Raw genomic sequence first — 13,725 nt, forward strand, 5'->3', positions numbered from 1 at the left:
AGGCAATATCTTCAAGTTCACTTAGTTTGAGAAATCTTCTATCAAATTCATTTAGAAGCATTCCAATAACATCAGCATATTTGTCGTAAGCAACAGTCTTGTTATTTTTAGATTCATCTGCCAGATTTTGATAGTGTTTTAAATCGCGACGCTTTAGTTGCATCGCAAGCATATTTAATTTTTCCTTAAATGACTTCAAAATGCTAATCATATGTATTATTGTTTTACCTTTACCCTGTAGTTGCTGATTTAATTGGTTTAATTTTTCAGTAACATCACAGAAAAAAGCAAGATCGAGAAGCCATTCTTGATCATTTAATTGCGGATATGAATCACCTTTAGATTGTAAATATGAGGTTATTTGTGGCAGAAGTTCTCTAAATCTTGCTAAAAATGTAGCATGACTTAACCATCTTACATCAGTATGAAGTAACAGTTCATTGTGTTCTTCACCGCATTCATTCAGCAAAGCGCGAAACTGACGACGTGACAAACTTTTAGATCTTATAGAATTTACAATTTTAAACGCAACATCCATAACATGATTGAATTTTAACACTTTTGAACATAATATTTGAGTATGTATGATACAATGATAGTCAATAAAATTTGGAATGTCATCATCACCTTTACACAAAGCAACGAAGCCACTTTTGTTGCCAATCATTGCTGGAGCCCCGTCAGTGGTTATTGATACCAACTTGCAGATTAGAAAATTTGTTCGTGCAATATAATTTTTAAATAAATCAAAGATATCTTGACCTCTTGTGCGATCATGCATTGGAATAATAATTAATAATTCTTCTGTAACCAACATATCATCGAAAACCATTCGAATAAAAACACATAATTGTGCAGTACCGATATAGTCCGTAGATTCGTCAAACTGCAGTGATAATACAACGCATTTATTAATGTTTTCATGTAAAATGTCTTCAATATTTCGGCCCATTCCTTCTGTTCTACGCATAACTGTATTTCGCGATAACGACATATTTTTGATTAATGTCATTATTTCAGATTTATTTTTAAAATTCTGAAACAATTCTTCTCCAGCTTTAATGAATACCTCTTTCCATATTTCCCCATCTTGAAACGGTTTGTTGTGTTTAATCAAAGTATCAGCAACTTTGAATGAAGCAATCGTAGCTGTCTTCGAATTTGTATTGTATTTTAAAAAACTATTTTGTTGTGCAGTTATTTGTGCCTTCAGTTGTTGCACTTTTGTTTTTCTTAACGCAGTGCCAGCCACGTGGATAATCTTCTTCGTAATTTTTATGATTTGTTAGATAATGTCTTTTAACGTTATCTTTCTTAGACAAAGCTACTGTTGCATTGCAAATAAAACAGATACATTTATCTTTCATCATAGTAAAGAAATAATCTTCTTCCCATTCACTTTGATAATGATACGTTTTTTTCCTGCTTGTACTTGGATTATTCATTCTAAAATAATAGGGTTAAATATTATTTTAAAATTTACCTACTAAAGATATTATTACGGAATATTTAAAACAATAACTAACATACTTACTTCTGTTCGCTATCACTGACTGTCACTTCACTGGCTGTCACTTTACTATCTAACTCTCTACACACACTGATACTGATATGCGCCCTGTCTATGTTCGCTACAGAGAAAAAGCAAGTTGAGACACACGGCCACACAGCTACCAACTAGCGCCGACAGAGCGCGTTCAGTATTACTACATTGTTTATCTTATCAGGATAAATATAAACAGTATGTGTATGTTTCACAAATAATTTATTATTGTAAGATTAAATTATAGAATTAAGAATTTCAATCATTTATTTAAGCTAGAACAAATTGTTCAACTTTGGCTTCGCGGGCTACTTTTAAAGCCTTTGCGGTCGACCGGTCGACCGCGGTCGACTTGTTGGCCATACCTGATATATATGAATGTAAATGAAGTGCAGTCTTGTACAACCTCAGGTCGACCATTCATGAAATGTGTGATAAAATAACGTAACTACAATATTTTCTTATTGCATTTTATTTGTAATAAAAAGGTTGTAGGTCATTTGACAAAATAAAAGTTAACCCTGAAAATGACATAACCATTTTTTTGGAAATCAAGGACCCCAGATTTGCTATGGAAAAGGATGAGTGTAGTTGTTTTTTGTATATATTATCACTGAGTTAAATATACTTTTATCTATTCACTTTTGTGTGTGAGCATATCTGAATGCAGATGATATTCAGTTTTATAAGAAGCACCTTCAATCTGTTCACTTCAGACACTGGGAATATATATAAAATTACTCTCAGATGAAGCACCTCTGATTAGTGTCTCTCGTACCTTGTATACCTTGTATACGTTTCATGCAGTAAAGTTGTAAGAAAAATTAAATAAATAATGTTAAGTAACAAATTAGCATTAAAACGGTTTTGTATTGAGAAACAACATAATATTTTCTTAGAAACTCTTCAGTAAAGAAAGTAATTTGAATAAAATATAATTGAACAAAGGGACAAGTGAAGTTCTCTAAGCATGTGATAGTCTAAAAGAAAAACTGTTATATTAACTTGAGTATTACAAATAATTAAATTTTCTAATTTTAAAAAATTTACAAGACTATCTCTGACCATAAAACAAATCTTTAGTGAAGTCATTTTATATATTTTCACAGTGGAGAAAATAATTAAGATATGGACATTAGAACATTACACATAATATTAGTTGTGTGTTGTCAAAACTCATAGCAAAATTTGAGAATCATTTTCAATTTATATATACAATTATTTATCTTTTAAAATAATATATATAATTTAAATACAATATTTTGGTTGGAAATTTCCAGTTATGTGTCCAACATAGAGAGATTTTATGGGGAAAACAGAAAATAAAATGACAGTTTTTATGATAGAATAACAAATCAATTAAATTCTACATTTTTAATTTTAAGTAATTTTTTTTTTTTAATTGATCAAAACGTATATGTAGTTTGCTTGTTACAGGCAGTAAAAATTTTTACCAGAAGTTACATAATATGATTTATGTAGTAATGAATTAAATTACTAATGAATAATATGAAATCAGCAAAACTGTGTTTAATTACTATGGTTATTAATAATTCATACTACAGTCTTATAAAGTTGATTGCTGGTGATAATGCTGTAGCAAAATACATTATCTGTGTGCAGAATTGAAACATCTCTATAGTATAATACTATCTCTGAATTACCTGTCCTATCACAACTTTATTCTAACATCTGATCAGATGTATTGAATTAACAATATGAATTTGATGATTAATACGATTGCAAAACTAATAAAGCAACTGCTCTTGATTTCTAAATGATATATTTTGAGCTTCTGCAACACAATAGTAAAATTACGATATGTAAAAATGCTTAGTTTTAATTTAAAAAATTTTTATATTTTAAGTTTTATGGAGATTTAATCCCAAATTTTTCTGGGAAGAAATTAAAAGCTTAATAAAGTAAATTCTTTATTTATCAGTTACTTTTGAAAGTACATTCTACATAGGTTATGAACGCAGTAATTAATGAGAAGAAAGGGATTATTTTTGTTTTAAATTGGGTAACAGAAAATAAATTCTTTAGTTTTATTTGTCATATTGACCAAATAATCTATGATATGATAGCTCCAAGGTAATTAATGATCTTTGGTAAATTTTCAATAAACTTCAGATTAAAATAAACAATTTCAGAAAAAAAATGAACATTAATAATGGTTTAGCAAAACATTGAGGGTTTCTGAAAAGTTGTATCAAGCAAAATTAAAGCAATACTTTTGTCAGAGTAAATGAAGTCTATCTTTGAAGTGTGAAATGCAAGACATTAAATAACAAATTCTTAATATAAGAAAAAGTTTGTATAAATAAGTCTTTCTAAGACTATATGTATTTGATCAGTTGAGTGTGTAAAAAAAAAATTATGGCAAGTTTTAAAGTGAGGTAATAAAAACAACTTTTAAAAGCCTAAGATTAATTAATTTTACCATGCTGTTAGATAAATTTCCTTTTTTATGTAGATATCTGTAAAAGAACCTACATTTTTCAATGGTTATCTAAGTATAAATAACTTATCAATTTCAGAATTATCATTAAAAAAGTGATATTTGTCAGTTATCATATGTAAAACCATATCATATCATACTCCTCGTAAAATTTTTCAAACATTAAAAAAAAAATATATATATTTCATGGAATGACGTGTTACTTTTGAAAATAATGACAATCATTTTTTATTTTAAAATCATAAACAATACCAGTTTTGAAGAATGAATACTTTAATTTTATACAAACAAACGGTCAGTTAACTAACCATTACTAATATTACTGTACTATACCAGTTTTGATTTTAAATATTATATAACAAAATTATAACTTTCTTTTCCTTTCACTTTTATAGACCAATTTTAGGTTTGTAATATAACAAAATGTTAAATCACTAAAAAAAATATATGAATACAAATTAATCAAAGTTTAAATAAATTTTTTTTTTGTTCATTTGAAATAAAATACATTTTACTCTGCGTTAATAAAATTTAACAGATCTAATAAAATTAAATGTATACAAATAAAACAAAAGATGGAAGAAAGAGCAATGTTTTTTTGTAAATTTGAAGAATAATTAGCACAATATGAGAGACAGGATTAAGAACAGGAATAATCTGTTTTAATGAAAATAAGGTGTCTGTGACGTTAAATTTTTTGAGAGCTTTAGAACTTCTCTTTGTTTTCAATTTTTTCATAGGAATTGTTTCTATCATTTTAGACCTTTGGATTAATTCCCATGCAGTTTAAACCAATTTTTACCAAAGAAATCTCAGAACAATGCTCTACCATGTTTTAAGTGAAAAATTGTTAATGTCATTAATAGGATGTAAAATTCAACTTCATATTTCTTAAAGCCTTTTTTATCTAATGCATATTTTTTGAGTTGGGTTCTGAGACCATCTGAGTGAAAAAATTAATTTGGAATTTACTTAGCATTTGTTTTACAAACCTTTAAAAAAAATTACATAATTTTCAATAAAACAGTTGTTTCACACAAAGTTGTTTGTAAATTTATTTTTGAAACTATGCTCTTTTGATTGTCTTTTGAATGGTCTCCCTTACAAAAAAAAAAAAATGTAATTGATTTGAGAGAGAAGTGCCAGATTCAGCTGTCACATAGTAATTATAAGCAGGAGGTATTTGGCACAACCTTAAGTTGTTTATTATGTTCGAGATGTGATCATAAAGTATCTGACTTTGGCTCATAAAAACAAAATTACTAAAACTATTTAGTTCAATGACTTTTCCTTTTCAAAGCAGGCGCTGTCTGATGTAATAAACTTATCTGAGTGGTGTTTTCATAGTTGGAAGTATTTTAGTGTCATTTTTAGTAAGCACCACAAGTCCTCTTCTTTGACTTCAAATCTTTTACTTTAAGTAGAATTATTAATTTAAGAAAGATCCAAAATTTGTACACAGCCATGTATAGTGAGTAAGGAGCCTGCTGGAGCATTGTCATAATGAATTTTTCAGTAACTACCTTCCTAAAGCTGAGATCTCTTGTATCAAACAGCATCTTTTAGCCGATAAAGAACATCCCAACCCAGTAGGGGAAGACACCCGCCTAGTGACGTTCTGGTTTCCCCCCCCACCAATAAAGAACAGTTATGTAGTACTCTTTATTGACAGTTTGCCCTTGAAAAGCATACTTGTAATGAACCATGATTTGATAATCAAAAACTCCTATCAGCATGGCCTTCATGGTGAAGATCATGAAAATTGATCACACCTTCTCCAATCCATGCATCCCAAATTATCCAGAGATTCTTGAAAAATTACGGGAATGAATAACTTCAGTAGACTCCTTATTCACCAGTCATGGCTCCCTGGTATTTTTTTACTCTTTCCTTACTTAAAGGAAAAAGAGTCAAAGACAGAGGGAATGCTACAAGAGGACTCACAGTCCTCACTAAAAACAACTGAAAAATAATTCCAGCAATGAATACATTGTTGGACAAGCATGTTATGTCATAAGGGGCCTACTTTGAAGGGAAAAAATCATTGAACTAAATGGGTTTTGTATTATGAGCCAAGGTCAGATATTTTTTGATCACACTTTGTACATATTTTTTATTATGAAAGACTATGGCTTCTGGCTGCACAGCTTAAGAATGCATTAAACATCTATGAAATATTGCAAAGTATATACATTGATGTAAAACTTTGATAGAACATGTAAGATGTCTTTGAAGCAAAGATACAAGTAATACACAAATTTAATTAATGAGTGAAGTTAGAGTATACTGGAATCTTCATTGAAGCTCTGAGTTACTTCATTGAATATCATTTATCCACATACCTGCTTATAGTGAAGGTTTTAATTAGCGCATTTTGTTATTAGAAACCATTTATTACTCATCATAAACTTCATTTTTATAATGATAAAATATAAAAAAAAATGAAAAGTAACAAAAATTTGATGCATAGTGTTACTTGATCTACATTTTGGATTTAAGAATTGCTTGAATTAAAAACTCCAGATATATAGTAGAAAATTTAACATAAAATGTTTTTGCCTAAACCTAATTTTTATGAAGATAATTTAATTAATACAGCAATTGGCAAAATTTCTTACTTTCATTTGTGCTTAAGCAAGAGTTTTATTATTTTTAAGATTCTAATTAGGAGGTTATTGAACTTAGATTTGTGGAATCTTTGCAAATCTTAAGTGTATTCAGTATAGTATGAAGCATTTTAGAGGAATTTTGCATAGTAACTACTACAACTTTAGTGTTTTAAGTGGTAAACACAGAAAAAAAAATTGTTCTGACAGTAAAGTTTGGATGTAATTCAGTTTCTAGTCCCAATTATTTAATGGCCCGTCTTTAAAAACTAAGAAAATAAAACAGTCATGGAAAACAGCTGATAAAAATAAAATATAAAAAACTTAATTAAAATAAACTTTATTATAAAAATATTAATTTTAGAAAAGCAAATTCTAAAAATGCATACTAGAATAAAATTGCCCTATGTGAGTGATTTTTTTTTGGGACATAATGATAAGTGCAACAGCCTAAATTAAGTTAAGCGACTCTAAGTTCTTTTTTTCAATCTTAATAGATTTATTGTCATCAAAAATATGGATTTTTCTTAATATCATCGGTTATTTCAGTGATTTTCAGTTTGACTCTCACAAGCCTATTCTATTAGGATACAGGTGTTTGTACAAACAAATCCTTTTGTTTAGTACCCTGAAAAATAAGCATTGATTATTAAGAGATGAGTAAAATTATACAATGTTTTTCATATTTCTTCAATAGTAGAGGAATTATTATATTAAATGGTTTTCAATTATAGCGTTTGAATCCACTGAGGGTTCAGAAAGTCTTTGTGAAGACTATAAATTTCACATATACAAAAGTTTGGTACTGCTACAGAACTTTTGCCTCTTAACATTTGATTGGGCTTTTAAAATTATTATTGATCTGTAAAATTAATATAAAGAATAATATTTTTTTTTTTTGCTATCTTTATATATAATATTTGCAAAACTGTTAAGAAAATTACTTTAATTAAAATCTTTGAAATGCACATGAAAACGGTTCTGACCTAAGCTCAAAAGTTTTTATATTTTATGGCTCTGTCTACAATGCTAGCTGGTAAGACAGTCTCATTTTATTTAATGTATTATTTAGTCTCTAAAGGCTGAATATACTGGAAAAAGTAGTGCTTCTAGCATCTATTAGCATAGTTAACCCAGCAAAAGCAAAGCAAACATTAATATTAAGTAAGCAACTTACCCATTTTTGGTCCCATATCTTTCGGATGATTCGTTTTAATGGCGTTCATGCGGCGATTCTGAGCTGCAAGAGTGCCAGTGGGACCACAACCTGGTCCTCCTGGTCCTGAGCTCATAGGTGGTCCTCCTCCTGGTCCAGGAGGCAAAGGTCCCTGCCCGGGTAGCCGTGGGCCGCGTGTTGGCTCTACCGGTAGTACTCGACGTCTTTTCTTGGGCAACTTTGCTCGCGCCTGTGTGTGAGAATAATACATTGCAAAATTGGAAACGATGACTGGCACGGGCAACGCTATCGTTAATACTCCTGCCAAAGCGCACAGTGCACCCACAAACATACCCACATAAGTCTTTGGTGCCATATCACCGTAGCCGACAGTAGTCATAGTGACTAGCGCCCACCACAGACCCAAAGGGATACTGTTAAAATCGTTGTGTGGATTAGCCTGAATTCGCTCGGCGTAGTAAACCAGGCTGGCAAATATTACAATTCCTAGCACCAGGAAGAACACGAGAAGAGTTAGCTCTTTTGCGGAGGCCCGGAACGTTTGTATGAGGATCTTTAGGCCCGAGGAATGTCTTGTTAATTTGAACAGCCTCATGATCCTAATAATAGAAAAAAATTCAAGAATGTCAGCGTTCTCTAGGTGCGAGGCGAACTTTTGAAGTATGAGATCTATGTAGAAGCTAAGGGTAGCGATGTAATCAATGATGTTTACAGATGCTTTAATGAAGTCGCATTTATTGGGAGATGCGACGAAACGGATGAGAATTTCGAGCGTGAACCACGCATTACACACGCATTCGATGTAGAAGAAGGCATCATGTGCGTTGGTGTGTGTTTTATCTAGAGTCCAAGCGGCTGTGTGCAGTGAGGTATTCACAGTGATGTTACGTATAACTGGAACTCGCATATCTGGGTGTGTCTTCAGGCAGAACGAGAGAATCGATACACAGATGAAGAAAACCGAAATAATTCCAATTATCTGAAACAAAATTCAATTCATTATTTACATTGCTTATTTTTATAGCGTAAAATTAATCTTTAAATATTATTGAAAACAATAGATCTAGTAATGAAATTCATTTGATTCTACTCAAATTAGAGGTAGAGGGTTGTAAAATTATTTATTTTCGTTGTATTTATACCATGAAGCAGTTGTTTGAAGTTATAAAATAAAACTTAATATCTGTTCTTTTTTTTCACTGTAATATTTAAAATTTTGCATAAAAAACATAATTTGATAAAATCAGTATCTTAAGAGAAACTACTGATTTAGAAATTCATATTACTTGTAATTTGAAATTTGAACAAGAAACCTACATTTATTTATTTCGTAAAGATTGACAGTCTACAATTTCGTGACAAATTTAATTAAAATATCTCAATCGGTTTACGAGTTTGAACATCTGCGAATAAACCACAGACAGACGAAAAAGAAGTAGTATATGATTGTATATTTTTCTTGTTTAATTATTGATTTTTATTAATTTGTACGAGTATATTATTTCTGCATGTTTAAATAAATATAATTATGACTACATTGTTTTGATAAGGTCTGTGTACAATATAATATTAGATCTAATATTAATAAATGTTACATAGTGTTCCTGAAAACAAGAATTAACAGAAAAACTAAAGATTACAATGGGGCAAGGGGGATTTATCATAGCCAGAGTTATGATCACATGCTTATCAATACAACCGTTGATAAAACACTGGATAATAATAAAGCCCGATATATGAAATTTTTGAACTTAACATTGGAATTTTTTTCAGCACATTCAAGCAACGTTTGGCAGGATTTAAGAAGCAATCGTCTATTATAAAAATTAACTGGTATTTAAATGAATGTTTAAGAAATTAAACATTCATGAGTGATCATGAAGGAGGTAAGTTGAAGGTCATTAATATGAAGGGATTAAAGTAGGAAGATAATTTGAGATCACTGCAATTCATAATTATAATCCACACGGTTTAATACATACTTACGCGAAGAATCACTAGCGTTACTATCGGTTAATATAATAATTATATGCACATTAATATATATGAATGCAGCGAATATTTATTTTTTCAGTTGTAGTCCGGTAACGGTCTTCAATCCACAGAAAAGTGTTTTTGAGATAATAGACAGAAGTTAGGGTAGATGATGGGGAGATAAGTGTGCGATTTGATGAAGACATTTTAGGACATTGATGCATTTTGAATAACTGGGAACTATAATAAGCAACAGTGAAAAGATCAGGAATTTCATATAATAGACATAAAAACAAACATTTCCTAACATTAATCAAATAAAACAAGAGAGAAGGGGATTTGAGAACTTAAGATACAAATTTTTGGATTTATAAATAAATCTGTTTTGTTTTATGTTGATTAAATTAGCGGATTGTATAACGGTATAGTGTTCGAAGTGAAAAAAAAATAACTTCTTGTTAAGAAGTGTAATGAATGCACGCCAATTGAAGCGGTTTGTGTGTATGATTGTTTCAGCATCTAATTCGCTTGTTTTTATTCTCTGTCGAAAGAAAGATTTCTTACTGAGAAATAAAAAAAAATTTCTCCTTCTATCTGTGAATCATCATGAACGAATTGCTTTCCAATCTGACTATTTTCTTGTAACCCAGTTAACTCCGCAATATCCGCCAGGCACCCCACTGACTCAATATTCTACCTTGGAAATTAAATTCTTACTCCTTGCGCCGTTAAAAATTCTCTCCAATAACGACGTGTTTTACATACGACTATTCAACAGGTACTAAACTCTACTTGTACAACACAAATTTTAAAATCTACTGTTTAAGTAGAACAATTAACATTTTAATAGTCTTTATTTACGATGAGGTATGCAAATGAATGTTAAAAATATTCGTTATTTTTATTTGGTTTTAAGACAGGAAAATAATCATCAGAGACCGCATGTTTTATTTTTTATGTAAATATTCAAGACTTACAACAAAATGCATTGTTTTCGATGAGTTTTTAGTTTTTGCTGGAATTTCCTTTGTAAATAACATCTGTAAACTATATTTTAATTTTATTTTATGAACTATTAACTACAAGATCACGAAGATGATTTAAAGGTGGATTTTCTTTTTCATTAATATTAATTAGTACTGAATTGGGTTTGCCTGTATTTCATGAAAAACTTAAAGAAAATTGGTTTCAAAATTTTAGTAAAAACATAACGTATTTCTCTATTCCAGACTTACCAAACTCTTGGTAGCAGTCGTGTAACGTCGTTTCCTTGGATTCCTTTTACTGTTAAAATGTATTTTTTTTCTCTTTCATTTGAATGAATATTCTCACACGGACGATGCTTTATTGGAAGCCTACCCGTATTCTAAATAAGGCCAAAAACAATAAAATAAAACGAGTATTTTTTATTTTGTTTTATTATTATTTGTAGATTGTATTTTATTTTCCACAAATAAATTGTTTCATTGTAATAGAGAGTTAAACAAAATAAATGTTTAAAAATTATTTTTAAATGAAATTTAATAATAGAATTAAAAAAAAATTTGTTTCATAAATATTTTTCTTTAATATAAAACATTATTAAAAAATAAATATTAAACAAACAACTGATTTCTTATAAAGAAGTTGTGTCTATTTTTATTTAGAAAATATTTAAATTTAACACCGACAGAGTTGTATTGTAAAAGATTTTCTTTATATGAAATCTTTCAATTCCGATGTATTTTTTAAAGTAAGACACTTCAGCTGCCTAAATAATTTAGAAAAAAATTATCATATTAAAGTAGCTTAGCCTGTCAGTTGAAAAATCAGCTTGAAAAGTAAAGTAAACAGCATAAACACAATTAGAAAAAACCCTGTAAATTCAATAAAGATAAAAAATTTCACAAGCTGTTTTGATATTTAACGAAAGTTTCATTTATCGAGATACTTTTCCGTAGTTTATTTTGTGTAGGCAGGCAGAACATTTTAACTTCAACTCATTCAGATGTTACATCCCAAAAGAACTTACAACAGATGCTTTTGTCCATATTATCTTATAATGAATAACAAAAAAATAATTTTTGTTATTTCAATTATGTTTTCATCAACAGCATTTGTAGTTTACAAACTACAACCAGTATTTAACTAGTGTTTTTTCTCTGTAATGTGTCTGTCAAATCAGGAAGGAAATTAATTGCCAGAAAATATTTTACACAGTTATGTGAATTATTAATTCTTAATTAACGGAATCTTCCAGACCCTGGCTTATAGTTATTGGTATTTAAAAGCAAAGTTTGTTTCACCTTGGAAATTAATCACTACTGTAATTCTTGTTTTCAGTCATTAGCCCTTTCGTACAGAATGTATTTTAATGTTGCTAATACATGAAGAAAATTAAACATACTCACCAATTTTCATCGGAACATTCGCTATAAATATCAAATGAACCAATTACGTAGTTTATAGATTTTTATCAAAATAAATTTTTTATCAGCGTATGAAATTTTTTTTGTATATTAATTATTTCTTTATTAATTAATAAAACACATTTTAAAAATATTTGTTGTTGCATAATTTTACTTTTCTGTACGTGATTTATCTTTAAAATGTCTTTTTTCTTTTCTTTTTCCTGTTTAGCCTCCAATAACTACCGTTCAGGTAATACTTCAGAGGATGAATGAGGATGATATGTATGAGTGTAAATGAAGTGTAGTCTTGTACATTCTCAGTTAGATCATTCCTGAGATGTGTGGTTAATTGAAACCCAACCACCAAAGAACACCGGTATCCACGATCTAGTATTCAAGTCCGTGTAAAAATAACTGACTTTACAAGGACTTGAACGCTGGAACTCTCGGCTTCCAAATCAGCTAATTTGGGAAGACGCGTTCACCACTAGACCAACCCAGTAGGTGAATCTTAAAATGTCTAAACATATTAATAATAACATATAGAAAATGCAAGAACTTTTTTTCTATACATATTTACCTTTGCTGTATTAGAAGAATAAGGCTCATCGAAAAGCGACCACAGTTGTGGTTTGACTCGTTGCCACCATGAAAGTGTGCCTGAGAAATAATCTTCCTCGAAGCCAAATTTGCGCGCCATTTCCTCGTCACTTGGTTTTTCAGTGTCCAGATCCAGCCGATCTAATACTGCCAGAGTTTCCTGAGTGTCCCTGTGCTGTAATATTGAATATTACTTTAAAAAAATAAGTTCTAAAAAACTTTTATTACATTATTTATTCTGTGGTAGTGGAATAAGAAGTTTGCAATAAGATTGTGTATAGACTATAACTTCAGTAACTTACTGTTATTGAAGATGACCAAATATAGATAAGAATGAATATGCTTGTTTATGTTTGGTACTTTATTTGTATAAATAAATATTTTTTAAAAGAATAAATTACTGTAAATATTCGACACCGCTTTAAAATGAAGGTCCTCTAATTAATCTTTGAAAGGCACTTGAAAATATAAATCACTTTAAAAAGAAAAACACGATTTTTTTTAAAAATATAGTTTTGAATTAAATCACGTTAAAAAAATAGTTTGAGTAAAGTTTAGATGCATTAAATATTGTTATTCTTGTATTCTTCAATTCAACAAACACATTAAAATCTGTTTTTCAACTATCATCATTCTTTAAAGTATGATTAGTATTAGCTTTTTAAGAGCGTTCAGAAACATTTCACTTATAAAATATTGTAAAATAGTGCTCAAGATTATTATGAAAAAATATAACTTTTTCGCCTGTTAAAATTGAGAACTTCAAGTGAAACATCAAAAATAGGATATATGGATTTTAAGAAGACTTGTTCTTTTAACGGAAATCAAAAATAGAAGAAAGTCTCAACATTGTGTAACACGTAGAGAAAATTCAAATAAGAACACTCCATTAAATAAAAAAAATGTACATAAAAAAGAGAAGAAAATAAGTTTGTACTATATGATAGTTAAGTTTTTAAGTATAATCATTGTAG

At 29.4% G+C, this 13,725-nt stretch overlaps 1 protein-coding gene across 4 annotated transcripts in view; it reads right to left on the reverse strand.

Annotated features, from left to right (window-relative positions):
• Nucleotides 1-13,725, reverse strand: part of LOC142332259 (potassium voltage-gated channel protein Shaw-like) — a 515,827-nt gene that overhangs the window by 82,235 nt on the left and 419,867 nt on the right. For all 4 annotated transcript variants that reach the window (XM_075378581.1, XM_075378596.1, XM_075378604.1 and 1 more), the window contains exons 5-6: nt 12,732-12,926; nt 7,788-8,766 (exon numbers count right to left, since the gene is read on the reverse strand). In XM_075378581.1, the coding sequence (XP_075234696.1) occupies nt 7,788-8,766; nt 12,732-12,926 (1,174 nt within the window). The remainder of the gene's footprint in view (nt 1-7,787; nt 8,767-12,731; nt 12,927-13,725) is intronic.

This window comes from Lycorma delicatula, chromosome 1, assembly GCF_047948215.1.
Source record: "Lycorma delicatula isolate Av1 chromosome 1, ASM4794821v1, whole genome shotgun sequence".
NCBI lineage: Eukaryota > Metazoa > Arthropoda > Insecta > Hemiptera > Fulgoridae > Lycorma > Lycorma delicatula.